This window comes from Pan troglodytes, chromosome 4 (assembly GCF_028858775.2).
Source record: "Pan troglodytes isolate AG18354 chromosome 4, NHGRI_mPanTro3-v2.0_pri, whole genome shotgun sequence".
Classification (NCBI taxonomy): domain Eukaryota; kingdom Metazoa; phylum Chordata; class Mammalia; order Primates; family Hominidae; genus Pan; species Pan troglodytes.
In genome coordinates this window covers 124,305,248-124,325,480 of record NC_072402.2, presented here as the reverse complement: position 1 = coordinate 124,325,480, position 20,233 = coordinate 124,305,248, and the positions used below count along the sequence as shown (strand labels likewise).

Genomic DNA, 20,233 nt, shown 5'->3' with positions numbered 1-20,233 from the left:
TAAATAATCAACAAATATATTCAACACTGGAGAAACAGCTAAATAAAATTTGGTATGTCATCATGATGGAATGCTATGGAGTGATTTTTCTTTTCTTGACTTTTAATAACTTAGGGGAAAGGTGTAAGACATCAGAAAATAAAGTAAAATGAAATAATGTAATCTCAACTAGATATAAATGCACAGAGGAAAGATTGGAAGACACTATCGAATTGTAAGGAGAGATTTTTGTGGTGGCCTTATGGGCCATAGGTTTCTTTCTTTCTTTTTAATTGTGGGGGAAAGTCCACACAACATAAAATTTACTTAAAAATGGTTAAGATGGTACACAGTTGAGTAGTGTCAAGTACATTCACATGATCATACAGCCTATCTTTAGAACTTTTTCATCTTGTAAAACTGAAACTCCATACCCTATAAACACTAATCCCTCCTTCCCACTACACCCAGCCCTTGGTAGCCACCCTTCTACTTCTTTCTGTTTCATTGATTTGGACTACTTTCATTTGAGTGGGGTTATAAGTATTTGTCCTTTAGTGACTACCTTATTTCACTTAACATAATGTCTACAAGGTACAACCATGGAGTCTCGCTCTGTTGCCAGACTGGAGTGCAGTGGTGCGATCTCAGCTCACTGTAACCTCTGCCTCCTGGGTTCAAGCAATTCTCCTGCCTCAGCCTCCTGAGTAGCTGGGATTACAGGCATCCGCTACCACGCCCAGCTAATTTTTGTGTTTTTAGTAGAGACAGGGTTTCACCATGTTGGCCAGGATGGTCTTGATCTCTTGACCTTTTGATCTGCCCACCTTGGCCTCCTAAAGTGCTGGGATTACAGGCATGAGCCACCACGCCCGGCCCAACGTACAACCATCGTGTAGCATGTAGTAGGATTTCCTTTTTAAGGCTCTATAATAAGCCGGGTGTGGTGGCTCATGCCTGTAACCCTAGCACTTTGGGAGGCCAAGGCAGGAGGATCTCTTGAGCCCAGGAGTCCGAGACTGGCCTGGGCAACATGCCAAGACCCTGTCTTTGCCAAAAAAAAAAAGTACAAAAATGAGCTGGGCATGGTGGTGCATGCCTGTTGTCCCAGCTACTTGGGAGGCTGAGGTGGGAGAATTGCTTGAGCCCAGGAGGTTGAGGCTGCAGTAAGCCATGATCATGCTAGTACACCCCAGCCTGGGCAACAGAGTCAGACCCTGTCTGAAAAAAAAATTAATAAAAATAAAAAAAGGCTGCATGATATTTCACTGTATTGATATACCACATTTACTAATTCATCAGATGATGCACATTTGGGTTGCTGCCACCTTTTGGCTATTGTGAATTATGCTACTATGAATATTGGTGTACAAATATCTATAGAGTCCCTGCCTTACTATGTTTGGTTATATACTCAGAAGTGGAATTGCTCGGTCATGTGGTAATTCTCTTATTTATTTATTTACTTACTTACTTGAGACAGTCTCATTCTGTTGGCCAGGCTGGAGTGCAGTGGTGTGATCATGGCTCACTGTTGTCTCAAATTCCTGGGCTTCACGAGTAGCTGGGACCACAGGCAGACACCATCATGCCCAGCTAGTTTGTTTTAATTTTTGTAGAGACAGGGTCTTGCCATGTTGCCCAGGCTCTGTTGTTTAATTTTTTGGGGCAATTGCCATACTGTTTTCTACAGTGGCTGCCCCATTTTACTTTATTTTTCTTGAATAATGTCAGACAAGACTGGGCACGCTCAGGGTGGTTTGGTTTGGCTGTAGACTTTCCTGTTAATTTCAAACCAAAATTATATGACCAACATAAGGAATTCCTGTAAACCCTTTAATCAGAGTCACTAATTGCTTACATTTTGCCCCATTTGATTTATCATTTTCTCTCTCTCCAGCAACATCTATGTGCGAGTGCACGCACACGTGCACACACACACACACACACTGTGGGTGCATATTATTGTTGAACTGTTTGGAGTAAGTCAAAGATGTGTCCCCTTTATTACTAAATATTTTGGTGTGTTTCCTAAGAATGTGGACATTTTCTTGTATAACCACAGTAGTTACTAAAATCAGGACATTTGATATTGATACAATAGTAATGCTACTTTATAAATTAGAAAATAAGTTGAAAAATAATTGGGATAGGGTGTAATCAGGATAGGCTATATGATTGGGATAGGCTATATAAAAAATAATTGGACAGGCTATATAATTTAATAATTGGGATTAGGCTATATAGCAGTGTGCAGTAAATATGGAACTAGGCATTAATTTTTATATATAATTTTTTTCTTTTAAGGGAGAAGTCTGTTGGAACTTGGAGGAAACAATGCCATTATTGGTAAGGCTGCCCCTTTGTTTTTGTTTGTTTTCTGTTCAGTTTCCGCAGTCACCATCCTGAATATATGGAACTTGTTTGGGATCTCATTTCTTCCATGTTGCATATGCCTGAGACCTAGTTCCTGTGTTTAGGAATTTTACTTGGGAGACAGGACACAAGCTTGTTTTGAAGGCAGAGGTAACTAGGAAGGAAAGGTATTCATGTTTAGAACATATTACCTGGGATGATCTAGAACCTGTGAATGAGACTTCCATTGCCATTGTAGTATGGCATTATTTCTTGTTTTTTCTTCTTCTGTTTGCTGAAAACTGACCACATTTCTCTAGAATAACTTAAGTAACTCTTATGTGACTTGATCATTTCTTTAGATTTCAAAAACATTATTTTGTCTTTAGTGGAATATTGAGTGCTTTTATATTGGGAAGGAACATGTCCTTAAGGCGTTAAAAAAAATCACTTACCTATAGGCTTAGAGATTACTTACGCTCTTTTTTAACTGTTTGAGTTTGTCACAAAAATGCTTAGATATTTGTAGTTGACCCACATAAGAAGTATGTGTAAGATATAAGAAGTATATGGTGAAGTGTTTGTTCTGGATGAACTTTTTTTTTTTAGACGGGAGTCTTACTCTGTCGCCCAGGCTGGAGTGCAATGGTGCGATCTCAGCTCACTGCAACCTCCACCTCCCAGGTTCAAGCTGTTCTCCTGCCTCAGCCTCCCGAGTAGCTGGAATTACAGGCGCATGCCACCATGCCCAGCTACTTTTTGTATTTTTAGTACAGATGGGGTTTCACCATGTTGGCAGGCTGGTCTTGAACTCCTGACTTCAGGTGATCCGCCTGCCTTGGCCTCCCAAAGTGCTGGGATTACAGGCATGAGCCATCACGCCTGGCCTCTGGATGAACTTTTAAAGAGAGACTTCAGTAAAAAATATAGTTCGCATTTAGTGAGCACTAGTGTCTGCCAGGTACTGTGTTCAGCTGTTTTATATGCATTATTTCATTTAATCCCTACAACAGTCCCCACTGGGAGGCTGAGGTGGGAGGATTGCTTGAGCCCAGGAGGTCAAGGCTGTAGTGCCACTACACTCCAGCCTGGGTGACAGAGTGAGACTCCGTCTCAAAAAAAAAAAGAACAAACAAAAAACCCCCTGAGAAATAAAAGATGAAGAGGCCAGAGGAGTGAGAGCCTCAATTTACCCTTGTATATCTGGGTAAAGATCATAGAGCTCATAATCTTCCTTGGAAGAAGAGTGTGCCTTTCCCCCTCGTGTATATATGTCTTTGTAACGTTAATATGCTTACTTTACAACAATAGTTTTGATGTTCTTTTACTGCACTTTATAAAAACGTTTGCCGGGCACGGTGGCTTACGCCTGTAATCCCAGCACTTTGGGAGGCCAAGGTGGGTGCATCACTTGAGGTCAGGAGTTTGAAACTGGCCTGACCAACATGGTGAAACCCTGTTGCTACTAAAAATACAAAAATTAGCCAAGTGTGATGGCACATGCTTGTAATCCCAACTGCTCGGGAGGCTGAGGCAGAATCTCTTGAACCCGGGAGGCAAAGGTTGCAGTGAGCCGAGATCGTGCCATTGCACTCCAGCCTGGGTGACAAGAACAAAACTCTGTCTCAAAACAAAAACAAAAACAAAAACAAACCCCAAAACCAAAAACAAAAAACAACATTGTTTTATACCAGCTAACAAATACCTTGTCTACCTGTTTTGGTTCGCTGATGGAAGTGTTTGTGCTTTCCTAAGCCTTTGAAGATGCAGACCTCAGCTTAGTTGTTCCATCAGCTCTCTTCGCTGCCGTGGGAACAGCTGGCCAGAGGTGTACCACTGTGAGGCGACTGGTGAGTATATCTGCATAGGCCCATGAGATTGTCTTGCTCTTAAAACACTACTTTTTAATGAGTTCTGCTGTTAGGGAGGTGTCAGCAATACTGCTAGAACAACATGCTCTCTAGATGTGGCTGGCAAATATGTGGTCCAGTTCTCTTTCTGTGCTCATGGCAGATGTTGTTAATCAATCAGGGACTTTGCCTTTTTCCCACCCCGAGGTAATAGGGGTTCCACTACCAATTGATTGAAGTTGGACTAGGAGATGAGACCGATTTTCAGTCCTACTCCTAGAACAATATGGACGAAGTCCAGTGTCATTTAGAGAATAAAACAAGATAAAAATAAAAAGAATTATTAAACTATAGCTAAAAATAGAGTCTTGCTCTTTTATAAAAACATTTTAAGTAGTAAAACATTTTAAACATTTTAGGCTGGGCATGGTGGCTCAAACATACAATTCTAACACTTTGGGAGGCTGAGGCAGGAGTATTCCTTGAGCCCAGTAGTTCGAGACCAGCCTGGGCAACAAAGTGATTCCCTGTCTTTATAAAAAGTTAAAAAAAATTAGCAAGGCATGATGGCTCATGCTTGTAGTCCCAGCTACTTGGGAGGCTGAGGCAGGAGGATTGATTGAGCCCAGGAAAGGGCTCAATGAGGCTGCAATGAGCCATGATTGCACCACTGTACTCCAGCCTGGGCGACAGGGCAAGACCCTGTCTCAACCAATCAATCAATAAACACTTTTATTTTTAGCCTCAAGTCTAGAATTAGATTTGACTTGAAATGACATGATTCATTGAAAAGCAAATGGCTATGTATATGTGTGACCTCTCTATATACATATATAGCCTGCGTACATATATATATCGAGAGGACAGATTAATATTAAGTGTATATAAGGAGATGTGGTTTAGCTTCAGTATGGGATTTGGGAAGTTGAATCTCTACACTTAGATTGAGCTGGTCTTGAGTTTAGTATGTGTTACAACTTTGATTTTCATGACTTTATGGTACTAAAAGACTGTACTATAACTGAGCAAGTTTTTTTGGTTTTGTTTTTGTGGTTTTTTTTGTTTTTTGTTTTTTTTGAGTTGGAGTCTCACTCTGTTGCCCAGGTTGGAGTGTAGTGGCGCGATCTTGCTCACTGCAACCTCCACCTCCTGGATTCAAGCGATTCCCCTGCCTCACCCTCCTGAGTAGCTGGGACTACAGGCACGTGCCACCCTGCCTGGCTAATTTTTGTATTTTTAGTAGAGATGACGTTTCACCATGTTGGCCAGGCTGGTCTTGAACTCCTGACCTCAGGTGATCCACCTACCTCGGCCTTGCAAAGTGCTGGGATTACAGGTGGGAGCCATCATGCCCAGCCCTGAGGAAGTTTTAGTTAGGTACAAAATTTGGCTGCATTTGCCATTTTAAAAAAATTATTTTTAAGCTCTGTTGGACTTGAGCCTTTTTTATTATTGTTGAGTTTTCCTTTTGTAATGAAAAAAGCCTTCAGTTGAATTATTAAGGAATTGGCTTTGGGTTTTTGCTCTCATTCATATTGAGTGTGAACAAATTCTTTATAAGACTGACATAATCTAAATTAATTAGAATAAGCTAAAAGATATATGAAAATTATCTTTATCTTACACTTTTCTTTTTTCTTTCTTTCTTTTTTTTTTTTGAGATGGAGTCTCTCTCTGTTGGCCAGGCTGGAGTGCAATGGTGTGATCTCAGCTCACCGCAACCTCCACCTCCAGGTTCAAGTGATTCTCCCACCTCAGCCTCCTGAGTAGCTGGCACTACAGGCACCCATCACCGTGCCTGGCTAATTTTTGTATTTTTATTAGAGATGGGGTTTTGCCATGTTGGCCAGGCTGGTCTCAAACTCCTGACCTCAGGTGATCTGCCTGCCTTGGCCTCCCAAAGTGCTGAGATTACAGGTGTGAGCCACCGCACCCGGCCTCTCACACTTTTCATATTTGTTTTTTCAGGTGTTTTGCATAAATGAAAATAAATCTTTATTTTTACATAGCTGACATTCTCAAATAATCTGATACTACATTTGTAACTTTAAAGTTTATTAAATTTGTTCACCATAAACATTAAATTGCATTAAAGATTACATTAAAGCTAAGAAAAAACCATGCACTCCAAATGATTATACCCTTCATTGCATGGTAAAATATGAAATGACATAAAAGCCAAATATTTCTCTATTCAGCCAATTTTTATTTTTTTCATGTGTTTTGGAGCAAATATTCATAAATGTCTTTTATATTAGTTTTAAATATTAATAGGTAATAGTAGTCATTGTCCAAATAGATTTCCTTAGAGTTAGCAGTATATATTTTAAAAAATTCCATTACTATGGACTGCTTCATGACTAGTTCTCATAATGTCAATTCATTCATCACATGTGGAGACTAACTCAGAGCATAGATGGTTTGGCAAGTTCAGCTCTGCCACTTGGAGCATAGCATGGACCTGACAACTACCCAGAGAATGCAAGGGTTGTCCTCACCTAATTAAGGCCTCCTCTGGAGACCTATGTGGCCTGGGGTTAAGTGTTTGTAGTTACCCAGCAGAGGTCAGTTATGACTATGCTCTGTGTTCACTGGGACTTAGGGTTACAGTATGGGACACATGTACTTGAGGCCTTCTTTAATGTATTTGTGAAGCTTAGACAAATACATCCTTGGAAACTTGATGAAGATGTGGCTTATGGACCGGGTGTGGTGGCTCACACCTGTAATCCCAGCACTTTGGGAGACTGAGGTGGGTGGATCACCTGAGGTGAGGAGTTCAAGACCAGCCTAGGCAACATGGCAAAAGCCCGTCTCTACTAAAAATACAAAAAATTAGCCAGGTGTGGTGGTGGGTGCCTGTAATTCCAGCTGCTCGGGAGGCTGAGGTATAAGAATCACTTGAACCCAGGAAGTGGAGGTTGCAGTGAGCTGAGATCATGCCACTGCACTCCAGCCTGCGTGACAGAGTGAGACTCTGTCTCAAAAAAAAAAAAAGACATGGCTTATGATTTTATTCTAATATCTACCTAAAAGGAAATTTTTGACTTCATATAGTTAATATTAAAATGATAAATTATATAATTTAAAAAATAAACATGCTTTGATTTTCTTATATTTTTAGAGATTACAGTATTTCAGTAACTATCAAGGAAATTATTCATTGTTTAAAAATGTGTACATTTATCATACTATGCCCTTGAATATCTTTTTTCGTTTAGTTTATACATGAAAGCATCCATGATGAGGTTGTAAACAGACTTAAAAAGGCCTATGCACAGATCCGAGTTGGGAACCCATGGGACCGTGAGTATCTCCTTCTGTTTTCAAAGTGATCCCTTTTTGAGAGCTGTTGTTAACAAGTGTTTCTGATCTGAGTTTTGGAGTTTCTTTCCCTTTCCTGAGAGGCGTGAAGGCACGTGAAGCAGGTTATTAGGCTTTGGAGTATCGTGTCTGCTCCTAGGTTTCGACCCTGGGTGCTTGATGTGTGCTGGTGGGTGAGACTGGGAGAGGTTGTTTAGATGGAATGAGATTTAGTGTGCTTCTCTCTCATTACTATTACCCTTGTCCAAGCCAACACCATCCCTCCTGTGCAAGGCTGCAAGAATCCCCTAACTGACCTTTCTGCATCCATTGCTACAGAATGATTTTTAAAATGCAATCAGATAATTCACTCTCCTGCTTAAAATACTCCTCAGTAACTTCTCATTGCTTTTAGATTTTTTTTCCTTTCTTTTTTTTTGAGACACAGTTTCACTCTTTTGCTCAGGCTGGAGTGCAGTGGCTTGATCTCGGCTCACTGCAGCCTCCGCCTCCTGGGTTCAAGCAGTTCTCCTGCCTCAGCCTCCCGAATAGCTGGGATTACAGGTGCATTCCACCACACTTGAGTGATTTTCATATTTTTAGTAGAGACAGGGTTTTGCCACGTTGGCCAGGCTGGTCTCGAACACCTGACCTCAAGCAGTCTGCCTCCCTGGGCCTCCCAAAGTGCTAAGATTACAGGTGTGAGCCATTGCGCCAGGCCTGCTTTTAGATTAAAACCTAGAGTCCTCTTGATTTCTTCTGTTTTGCAGGCTCCCGATCCTTCCTGGTCTGCTGTCTGCCTCCTGCCCCGCTTGCCTTCTCACCAGCCTTTCTGTGTCTATTTTCCCTCTTGCTCCCAGAGCTCCACCTTCTCCAACGTCCTTTCAGTGTTCCAGGCATGCCAGGCTCTATCCTACTGTGCTGTCTGCTGGAAACATTCTTCACCCAGAGTGGGGATGGCTCTGCTAACATGCCTCCTCCTCATAGAGGCCTACTTACATCTTCCTTCTTCTTTGTTGCTGGGTCACTGTCAGTGCTCTAGTCCCCAGCAGCCATAACATAGGACAGCATCATTCTCTTCCCCCTTGAATTACACACCAACTACTGAGACTGTGATGTTTCCTTAGAGAATGGTCACACTGTAATGAGTAAACTGACCCTATATTTTGAGTGCAGTGCTTTGAGTAATTGATAGCCATTCCTTTAAACTAGAGATTGGCAAAGAGACTTGGCCCTGCCTGTTTCTGTAAAAAAAAAGTTTCTCGGCACATACCCACTCATTTGCAGGTCATTTGTGGCTGCTTTTGCACTACAGTTACGGAGTTGAGTATTGGGATGGAGATCACGTATGTCCTCCAAAGCATAAAATATTTACCATCTGGTTCTTTATGGAAAAAGGATGCTGACTTACGTTCTCAATTGAGAGCGTATAGGAAGGGATTGGTCTGTTCATTGAGAAAACTGTTCTAATAATAAAATGATGCCATAAAGGGCAAAATGATGAGCCAGCCTTCCTTTTCTCTCTCCAGCTAATGTTCTCTATGGGCCACTCCACACCAAGCAGGCAGTGAGCATGTTTCTTGGAGCAGTGGAAGAAGCAAAGAAAGAAGGTGGCACAGTGGTCTATGGGGGCAAGGTAAGGGATGCTCTGAGATCAATTGTGACAGCTTTTTAACCTTCTTTTCCCTGAGACACAAGCAGGGCTCTGGGCATATTGGGAAAGCCACCCCATTTGACATCCTTCTTCTCCCGTCTTTATTTATATATATTATTATAAAACAAGGAAACACATGTTTTTGTTTGTTTGTCTGTTTTTGAGACAGAGTCTTACTCTGTGCCCAGGATGGAGTGCAGTGGCGCAATCTTGGCTCACGGCAACCTCCGCCTCCCGGGTTCAAGTGATTCTCCTGCTTCAGCCTCCCGAGTAGCTGGGATTACAGGTGCATGTCACCACACCCAGCTAATTTTTGTATTTTTTGGTAGAGATGGGGTTTCCCATGTTAGCCAGGCTGGTCTCTAACTCCTGGCCTCAAGTGATCCACGCACCCTGGCCTCCTAAGGTGCTGGGATTACAGGCATGAACCACCACACTTGGCTCTGTTTGTTTTTGTGACAGAGTCTTGCTCTGCCACCTAGGCTGGAGTGCAGTGGTGCGCGATCTCAGCTCACTGCACCCTCTTCCTCCTGGACTAAAGCAATCCTCCCACCTCAGGCTCCTGAGTCTTGCTCTGTTGCCCAGGCTGGAGTGCAGTGGCGTGATCTCAGCTCACTGCAACCTCGCCTCCCAGGTTCAAGCGATTCTCCTGTCTCAGCCTCCTGAGTAGCTGGGATTACAGGCACCCATTACCATGCCCAACTAATTTTTGTATTTTTAGTAGAGAAGGGGTTTCACCATGTTGGCCAGGCTGGTCTGGAACTTCTGACCTCGTGATCCACTGTCCTTGGCCTCCCAAAGTGCTGGGATTACAGGCGTGAGCCACCGTGCCCGGCCAGAAATACACGTTTTAAAGAATGACAACAATGCTTGCTTTGGCAGCACATATACTAAAATTGGAAAGATACAGAGAAGATTAGCATGGCTTATGCACAATGATGATATGCAAATTCATATCCGTATTTTAAAAAGCATTCCATATTTTAAAAAAAGACAGCAGAAAATGCATGGGACATTTCTGGAAGGACATAGAAGAAACTGAGTCATGGTTGCTTTTGAATTGGGTCCTTAATATTTGTATGGAAAGGAGAATTCCTTTTCAAGTACAGTAGGAGACTTTGTATTCAGAGCAATTATAATCTATTTATTGGTTATTTTAAAAAGTCAGTTAAGGCAAGGAATAAAAAAATACATATCATAAGCATTAAAAAAGAAATTAACACATATTGCCAGGTGCAGTGGCTCACACCTGCAATCTCAGCACTTTGGGAGGCTGTGGTGGGAGGATTGCTTGAGGCCAGGAATTCAAGACCCACCTGGACAACATAGTGAGACCCTGTCTCAAAAAAAAAATTAGCTGAGTATGGTGGCATGCACATGTAGTGCTAGCTACTTGGGAGGCTGAGGTGGGAGGATTGCTTGAGCCCACAAGTTCGAGGCTGCAATGAGTCATGATGATGTCACTGCACTGCAGCTTGGACAACAAAGCAAGACCAAATCAAAAACAAAAAACCAAATAATAAAAAAAAAAAAATCAAAAACAAAAAACCCCCCACATATAAAGATTTGTTTGTGGCCGGGCATGTTGACTCACACCTGTAATCCCAGCACTCTGGGAGGCTGAGGCAGGTGGATCACTTGAGGTCAGAAGTTCAAGACCAGCCTGGCCAAAATGGTGAAACCTGGTCTCTACTAAAAATACAAAAAAAATTTAGCTGGGCATGGTGGTGCATGCCTGTAGTCCCAGTTACTTGGGAGGCTGAGGTGGGAGGATGGCTTGAACCCGGGAGACGGAGGTTGCAGTGAGCTGAGATCAAGCCATTGCACTACAGGCTGAGTGAAAATAACCGCTTGCAGCAGTGTTTGTTCAACATAACTTGGTTGTGTCACATGGCATGGCTCTCTATCCCTGCCTGACTCCTTATTTCCATTTTTCTCTGACCAACTAAGTTAGAACCAATATCAGGAAGAGAGAATTTTCTTTCATGATTGGAAGTTATTTTGGAGAAATAATTCACCTATAAATGATGCTAATTTTTTTCTTTATAAATGTAGGCAAAGATTGCATCCTCTGACCCCAAGTCCTAGAAAACAAAATGCTTTCATTCTTTTTATTTCATTTCTCTGCATTAGGTTATGGATCGCCCTGGAAATTACGTAGAACCGACAATTGTGACAGGTCTTGGCCACGATGCGTCCATTGCACACACAGAGACTTTTGCTCCGATTCTCTATGTCTTTAAATTCAAGGTAAAAATGCATTCTGTTCGCTAGCCTAATGTTGAAATAAATGATAAGAGGAAAATGATGGTGGATTAAATTTCACTTGATGAACCTTTAAGAGGGTTTTAGAAAGTAATCTGAATAGTAGATATATGAAGGTTCAGGATAAAATATGAGATAAACACTTTAAAACTCTATAGCATGCCAAGCTAGCTGCCAGGGAAACCAGATTGGGTAGTGGACTAGTGTTGGAGTTTATGGAGTGTGTGGTCCTCATTTCCTGTGTCATCTTAATCCTGGGCTGTGTAGGCCATAGAGTCACCTTCTTCTGAACCGTGGTACTGGATAGTTTGATAGCCTGAGTGCTGTGAACATGTCAGCAGACAAAATGAGAACATGTGGGGGTAATACAAAGACCTATAGTTGGCCGGGCACGGTGGCTCACACCTGTAATCCCAGCACTTTGGGAGAGGGAGGCAGGCAGATCACCTGAGGTCAGGAGTTCAAGACCAGCCTGGCCAACATGGTGAAACCTCGTCTCTACTAAAAAACAAAAAAATTAGCCAGGCGTGGTGTTGGGCGCCTGTAATCTGTAATACCAGCTACCTGAGAGGCTGAGGCAGGAGAATCACTTGAACCCAGGAGGCTGAGGTTGCAGTGAGCCGAGATCGCACCATTGCACTCCAGCCTAGGCAACAGAGTGAGACTCCATCTCAAAAAAAAAAAAAAGACCTATAGTTATAAACTCCAGCAGAGGACAGGCTGCGGAGTTTTGTTTTGTTTTCCCTGATCTCATATCTTGATCTCAAACTGTAAAGGTTTTAATAGGTGAAGAAGCTGGGCACAATGGCTCATGCTTGTAATCTCAGTGCTTTGGGAGGATCACTTGAGGCCAGGTGCTCAAGACCAGCCTGGCCAACACAGTGAGACCTTGTCTGTACAAAAAAATTAAAAAATTAGCCAGGTGTTGTATGTACCTATAGTCCTAGCTACTCGGGAGGCTGAGGTGGGAAGAGATCCTGTCTCTAAAACAAACAAATAAATAAAACCCAAAAAACCCACACAGGTGGATAAATTAGAAGATCTCATTCCCTAGCTTGAGACGGGCCCTAGCCTCGCCAGTAAATATTTAGGATGAATTTTGAGACTGCAGAGATTGAATCAATATTTGAATGTACCATTATTAACAGTAAAAGAATAGTGAGAATTGCATCTTGTTGCAATTACATCATTGCTTCTTTATTTCTTGCTTTAAATTGCCTATCATTGTTTCACTTATGGGGACTAGAGAATATAATTTTGTGTTTTGTAATGTGTTTGTGTACATTATGAGGCTGTGTGAGCTCTTGAGCAAATTAGTCTCTGTAGGCCTCAGTTGCCCAATCTGTAAATTGGGAGGTAGTAGGAAACCTGTGTTATAGGATGAGGATTAAATAACTAAATGCATGTTAAGTGCTTAGATCGGTGTGTTACACACGTAAGAGCTCAATAGATATTAGCTATTTATATGTAGTAGCTTGAATGAAAGGAAGAATGTGTTAATATTTGTTTCTGATAATTAGGGGGGAAATCCCAAAATTTTTACTTACTATCAATGATCTGAATTATAAGAGAAACAGAGTGAGTAAACTTGACTCTTTGGTTTCCTTTTGTACACTGAAATTATACTGGTACACTTCAGGAAATGAGTTTAATGTCAGTGAACTTTGACTTGAACACGATAACATCTTACAGCTTCCAATGTCTCTCCTTTTAGAATGAAGAAGAGGTCTTTGCATGGAATAATGAAGTAAAACAGGGACTTTCAAGTAGCATCTTTACCAAAGATCTGGGCAGAATCTTTCGCTGGCTTGGGTACAACTTTGTCTATTTTGAAAATTTATATAAGTCTGATTTATGTGGTGAGTGGACTTAAAAAAACTGCTGTAGTCTAAAATCAATTTTTCAGTATTGAAAGCCTTTGAGCTTTGGTTTAGATTTTTTATTTTTGTTTGTTTTTAATTTCCTGTTCATTGCTCTCACCATGCCTCCCTTTTTACACAGACCTAAAGGATCAGACTGTGGCATTGTAAATGTCAACATTCCAACAAGTGGGGCTGAGATTGGAGGTGCCTTTGGTACGTAGAGAATCATTTCTCCTTTTCCATATTGGGCAGCAAAGAAAAACCAGTAGTAGCTTTTAGAAAAGGCTGACCAAGAGACTGAAACACTCCTTATATTCTGAAATAACCTTATGTGATCTAACATATCTGAAAAAACTTACATTCTGTATTCAAAGTTATCGCATAGAGTCCTGCGTCATCTCCTCAGAGGCAGCATCAGGTTAGAGCAGAGGCCCTTAACTTGAAATGTGTGAACCCCTGAAATGATGGCATTTGTTTTCTGGGGAGAAGTTTCCAGACCCAAAAAAGATTAAGAATCCCTGCTTCAAAGCCAGAAAATTTTATATGAAATATTCTGGTTTTTATTTGCAAAATAGGCATATAAATGTTAAACATACTCTTTTTCACTAGATGGAATACAAAGTTGTTTCTTTTCACTGGGCCCTGCTCCTGTTTCCTCTTAATAAGCCATACATTATTAATGCTGAAACTTGGTAGTAGTTTTTCCTTAAAAACTCTCCCTAACCATTGTATATTATTATTTATTAAAAATGATCCAAAGTAAAATAAAACAGATTGCTTGTTTTTTTTAAAATATAGAAGCAAAACAAACATGCATTAATACTTGTAAAAGTTTATATCATTAGTAGCATTCTTTTACATTTTTAGAGCAGATACTACAATTACTATTTGATGCATGGACTTTGCTGTTTTCAGTTCACCCCTTACCCCTGCACTCCACTGTGCAGTTGCCTGAATGCATGAGTGTCTATCTTCTCCTTTTGTACTAATTTAATCCCTGTTTCCAACCCATGCCTGCTCTCTCCGATTGACTATTCCTTTTTTTTTTTTTTTTTTTTTGAGTTGGGGGCTTGCTATGTTGCCCAGGCTGGAGTGCAGTGGCGCGATCACAGCTCACTGCAGCCACCACCTCCCAGGCTCAAGCATTCCTCTCGCCTCAGCCTCATGAATAGCTGAGATTACAGGCATGTGCCTCCACACCAGCTAATTAAATTTTTTTGTTTTTGTTTTTGTTTTTAGAAACAGGCCCTCACTATGTTGCCCAGGCTGGTCTTAAATTCCTGGGCTCAAGCCATCCACCTGCCTTGGCTTCCCAGAGTGTTGGGATTACAGGCATGAGCCACTGCACCCAGTCAATTGACTATTCTTCATTTAAGCTTTTATAATTAATTTTTAAAGTTTTGGTGCCCAGGCACAGTAGCTTACACCTGAAATCCTGGCACTTTGGGAGGCAGAGGTGGGCCGATCGCTTGAGCTCAGGAGTTCAAGACCAGCCTGGGCAACATGGCAAAATCTCATCTCTACAAAAATTACAAAAATTAGCTAGGCATGATGGTGTGTGCCTGTAGTCCCAGCTACTTGGGAGGCTGAGGTGGGAGGATCTCTTGAGTCTGGGAGGCAGAGGTTGCAGTGAGCCAAGATTGTGCCACTGCACTCAAGTCTGGGGACAGAGTGAGACCCTGTCTTCCCCCGCAAAAAAAAAAAAAAAAGTTTTGGGCTGGGCGTGGTGGCTCATGCCTATAATTGCTTAAGCCCAGGAGTTTGAGATGAACCTGGGCAACATGGTAGGACCCTGTCTCTACAAAAATTAAAAAAAACTAGCCAGTTGTGGTGTCACACACTTGTATTCCCAGCTACTGGTGAGTCTGAGGTGCAAGGCTCGCTTAAGCCCAAGAGTTTGAGGCTGCAGTAAGCCATGATCCCACCACTGCACTTCAGCCTGGGTGACAGAGTGAGTGTGACCCTGTCTCTAAATAAATAAAAGTTTTAAAAAAGTCTTATAATGGAAAAAGTAGTTTTGCTCATACTTTTCTTCTCCTCCTCCTTTCCCAGAGGCTACATTGAGGTTCTTTTTTTTTTTTTTGAGATGGAATCTTGCTCTGTTGCCTATGCTGGAGTGCAGTGGTGCAATATTGGCTCGCTGCAACATCCACCTCCCCAGTTCAAGCAATTCTCCCGCCTCAGCCTCGTGAGTAGCTGGGATTACAGGTGCACGCCACCATGCCTGGCTAATTTTTGTATTTTTTTAGTAGAGATGGGGTTTCACCATGTTGGCCAGGCTGGTCTTGAACTCCTGACCTTGTGATCCACCTGCCTCGGCCTCCCAAAGTGCTGGGAATACAGGTGTGAGCCACCGTACCTGGCCGAGATTCTTTTTACTAAAAGAAAAAAGCAAATTTACCTTTGAATTGATGTCAGTTTTTCTAACTAGTGTGCTTTCACTGCTGTCTCCTTGAAAGCTTTAGACATTATGTATTGACCCTCTATTATGATAGAGGTTTCTGTCCAGGAGCAGGACACATGGGAGTCAACTAGTAGGAGAAAGTAGAAGAAGCTGTTCTTTTCATTTTCTTCTTGGATGCACCCAGTACCCTTGCAGACTGAAGAAGCAGTAGAAAACAGAGGCAGGGAGGGCCCTGCAGGCCTGGCTAGCAAGCGGAGGGCAGTGGGGTACCAGCTCTCAGAATAGTGAGCATGGTCCTTGAAAGTGGATTAGTTCATTTACCCAGCATGTGCGTAGCTGGATAGGGAGTCTCTTGGGAGATTTTGACTAGGACTTGTTTCTTATGCTTTTATTCGCTCTCTCCCTACTCCCTCCCTGCCCACCTTGGGTAGAAATAGCTTTTATTCAAGTGCAATAAAAGAGTTTGTTGGGGAAGACCCATGAGGTGTTATCTTGTAGAATGAGCACTGGGTGAGGAACCAAGAGACACCATCCCAGTCCCATTTACTGCTGTCACTAGCTCCGGAACCTCAGGCAGGTGCTCAGCCTTGGTTCCTTAGAGCCTCTGCAACTCTGTTCCTGCCAGGAATTTCAGAGGCGCTGTTAGCTGTGGTTTGTTTTATTTCAAATGTGTGCAGGCTTTTTGCTGGCTTCCCATTCTTTGAAGTCAGTTATGTCTCTTTTTACTTTGCTTGTGCATTTGAGAGCTAGAAAGGCAAACATTCAGCTGTGATTTTTCTGGAACCCATTTAATGGAGATTCTTTCCCTCTCATGAGAAAGACCAGGTGAGTAGTTAATAGAGAAGCTTTTATTTCAAAATTGTTATATTTTCTTAATGTATTTCTATCAAATGGGAATATTTGTGTTTTCCCTAATAATTTAATACAAGTTATTGAGAGAGATAAAGAAGACAGTTACAGCTCCCATATTCTTGTGCCCTGCTCAAAAGAAAAACTATGAATAACATGTATGGGCTGGGCACGGTGGGGTTACAGGCATGCACCACCACGCCCAGCTAATGGGATTTTTTTTTTTTTTTTTTTTTTTTTTTTACCATTTCTTTCTGTTTCCATTTCTTCTTAATTCCTTATATTTTATTTTCCCTCTTAATTCCTTTTTTCTGTTTGTTTTGGTCTCTTGGTCTCTGTCTTTGATTTGTTTGCAGGGGAGATATTGTGGGCTAAATGTAAAGTAAATAATCAGGTTGTTCGGGTGTCCTTTTGGTATCTTCTTTTCATTGATACCAACTATGAGCCCACATGGAAACTGCTCAGAAGATATGATATTATTTTTTATTTCTCTAGGAGGAGAAAAGCACACTGGTGGTGGCAGGGAGTCTGGCAGTGATGCCTGGAAACAGTACATGAGAAGGTCTACTTGGTAAGAAAAGGCTTTGGGAAGATAGGTTTGGGCTTAAAACCCTTGGGAATGGGCTTTTACACTTTCCTACTGTCTGTGCTGTCTTTGTGCAGTGTCATTTGATTTGATTTTTCCAGCATTCCACAGCTGTCTCCTCTGACTATCTATTTGGTACTATTTTTCTAGCCTTCTTGTCTAGCTTCAGCTAGTGCCCAGCACCCAACAATGAAATGGTCTCGTGCGTGGTTTCTGTATTTTTAGTAGAGTTGGGGTTTCTCCATGTTGGTCAGGCTGGTCTCGAACTCCCGACCTCAGGTGATCCACCCGCCTCGGCCTCCCAAAGTGCTGAGATTACAGGCGTGAGCCACAGCACCTGGCTAATTTTTGTATTTTTAGTAGAGATGGGGTTTCACCGTGTTGGCCAGGCTGTTGTCGAACTCCTGACCTCAGGTGATCTGCCTGCCTCGGCCTCTCAAAGTCCTGGGATTACAGGTATGAGCCACCATGCTGGGCTGTTTCTTGCACTTTTGAGGGCACACTTTTTTTTTTTTGAGATGAAGTCTTGCTCTGTCACCCAGGCTGGAGTGCAGTGGCCTGATCTCAGCTCACTGCAGCCTCAGCCTCTGCCTCCCAGATTCCAGCGATTCTCCTGCCTCAGCCTCCCAAGTGGCTGTCATCACAGGCCTGCACCACCATGCCAGGCTAATTTTTGCATTTTTAGTAGAGACCGGGTTTCACCATGTTGGCCAGGCTGGTCTTGAACTCCTGACCTCAGGTGATCCACGCCTGCAGTGGCTCATGCCTGTAATCTAAGCAGTTCAGGAGGCTGAGGCAGGTGGATCATTTGAGGTCAGGAGTTCAAGACCAGCCTGGCCAACATGGTGAAACCCCGTCTCTACTAAAAATACAAAAATTAGCCAGGCGTGGTGGTGCACAGCTAATCAGGAGGCTGAGGTAGGAGAATCGCTTGAGCCTGGGAGGCGGAGGTTGCAGTGAGCCGAGATTGTGCCATTGCACTCCAGTCTGGGTGACAGAGTGAGACCCTGTCTCAAAACAAAACAAACAAACAAACAAAAACCAACAACAACAAAAAAAACCATGTATGGTATATCTTTCCAGATTTTTACGTTTCTGTCTTTTTTCTTTTAAATAAAACGGGATCCATACTAACATTGTCTTTTATCTTAAAGGTTTGTCTTAAAAAGTTGTAACTTGGAGATCTCGCCTTGTTAATATATACAGATCTGCTACATTTTAAAAGTGGGCATGAAAATCTTCTGTTATGTATGTACTGTCATTAATTCTGTTATTTTTTCCCACTAGTACTATCAACTACAGTAAAGACCTTCCTCTGGCCCAAGGAATCAAGTTTCAGTAAAGGTGTTTTAGATGAACATCCCTTAATTTGAGGTGTTCCGGCAGCTGTTTTTGGAGAAGACAAAGAAAATTAAAGTTTTCCCTGAATAAATGCATTATTATGACTGTGACAGTGACTAATCCCCCTATGACCCCAAAGCCCTGATTAAATCAAGAGACTCCTTTTTTAAAAATCAAAATAAAATTGTTACAACATAGCCATAGTTACTAAAAGATGGGTTAGGTGGATTTTTATTATGTCAACTAGTTGTACATGGCTTTTTAAAAGTTAATGATTATTTTATAATTAGAAAAAAATAGTACATACCAGGGTAGGAATTTGGGAAAATACAGAACCGAGGAGAAAACAGAATTCTTTGCAGTAGATGCAGGGTGTCTCCTGACCAAGTGAAGGATTCGGGGGCGGGAGGTGAATATTGCTTGACATTACCCACCTATGGCATGTGTTGGATGGCGTGTGATTGAAAGGGGGATGCGTTCCCCTGTATGCTTGGACCACAGTTCAGTATTCATGTGGAATAACTTGCAGTGCTTAAAATGACAACAGGCATTCATCACAGTTGTGGCTCTTGCTTATGAAGGCTGTGTCAACTTGGAAGAGATTTCTGGGGTAGACAGATTTTGTTTCTGTGCTGGAGTCTGCCACCTGCTGGAGGACTCTGAGGCCAAAATTGCCTGTGCAGAATTATATAGAAAATGCATCTGGAGGCTGGGCGAGGTGGCTTACGCCTATAATCCCAGCACTTTGAGAGGCTGAGGCGGGTGGATCAGTAGAGGCTAGGAGTTTGAGACCAGCCTGGCCGATATGGTGAAATCCCGTCTTTACCAAAAAATACAAAAATTAGCCCAGTGTGGTGGCAGGCGCCTGTAATCCCAGCTATTAGGGAGGCTGAGGCAGGAGAATTGTGTGAACCCAGGAGGCAGAGGTTGCAGTGAGCCTAAATTGTGCCACTGCCTTGGCAACAGTGAGATCCTGTCTCCAAAAAAAAAAAAAAGTGCATGTGGATTTTTTTATACAACCTTAGACCATTTTCTTTAGCTTTAGGCATCTGTGGTTGCCCTTGGATCTGTTCTTAATCCTCAGTGTGTGTGGCAGCATGTGGTCATAGAGAGCTGGGCAAAGTTTACTTTCTCTTTGCTGACAGTCTCACCTTTTCTCACTGGGAAGCTGCGCAGGAGCCTTTGGGCTGGTTCAGCCCAGAGGCCCCTGTTCTCCTGCCTTCCTGGCACTCTCTGCTCCCCTTCTGCATGGCACCCCTCTACTCCTGCCAGGTTGGACTGGAGCAGAGGCCTTTGAACAAGATGACATTTGTAGACAACCTGATCCATCAGGATGTGGAGAGATTTGGACAAAGGACAAATAATTTGGGGTTGAATTACGGCCCAGAGAAGTAAGCAAATGAAAAACTAAACAATTATAAATGTATCCGGGAAGCAAAAGTATTCATAATCTGTCCCATGGCCAGCTGCGAGCAGTATTTAACTAGACATGCTGTTGTCAATATTGAACATGAATCAAGCCAAATACTGATATAGCTATTGAGAGAAGGTTGGCAGGAAGAAATCATGGGTGAGGGTAGGTGGGAGTGCTAATCTTAGCTATAGATTTTAGGTAAAACTGATTCTGAAAGCTTTCTTTGAAACAAATTTATAATTTTTCTTCTACATGTTTCTAGCACAAGGACTCAATTTTTTTGGTTATAATGTTCATTAAAACATATGCCTTCAATTTGTTCCTCTTTGTTCTTTTTTGCTGATTTAGCAGATATAAATCACTTGTTAGTA

At 42.1% G+C, this 20,233-nt stretch overlaps 1 protein-coding gene and 1 pseudogene across 1 annotated transcript in view; both read left to right on the top strand.

Annotated features, from left to right (window-relative positions):
* ALDH7A1 (aldehyde dehydrogenase 7 family member A1) overlaps nucleotides 1-18,661 on the top strand; it is a 53,720-nt gene extending 35,059 nt beyond the window's left edge. The window contains exons 10-18 of the mRNA XM_001157473.7: nucleotides 2,287-2,328; nucleotides 4,090-4,184; nucleotides 7,406-7,490; nucleotides 9,017-9,123; nucleotides 11,275-11,391; nucleotides 13,121-13,218; nucleotides 13,408-13,481; nucleotides 17,017-17,092; nucleotides 18,395-18,661. Of these exons, the coding sequence (XP_001157473.5) occupies nucleotides 2,287-2,328; nucleotides 4,090-4,184; nucleotides 7,406-7,490; nucleotides 9,017-9,123; nucleotides 11,275-11,391; nucleotides 13,121-13,218; nucleotides 13,408-13,481; nucleotides 17,017-17,092; nucleotides 18,395-18,449 (749 nt within the window). The 3' untranslated portion in view covers nucleotides 18,450-18,661. The remainder of the gene's footprint in view (nucleotides 1-2,286; nucleotides 2,329-4,089; nucleotides 4,185-7,405; nucleotides 7,491-9,016; nucleotides 9,124-11,274; nucleotides 11,392-13,120; nucleotides 13,219-13,407; nucleotides 13,482-17,016; nucleotides 17,093-18,394) is intronic.
* On the top strand, nucleotides 10,012-10,108 carry LOC112209297 (U6 spliceosomal RNA; annotated as a pseudogene).
* Nucleotides 18,662-20,233: the final 1,572 nt, after the last annotated feature.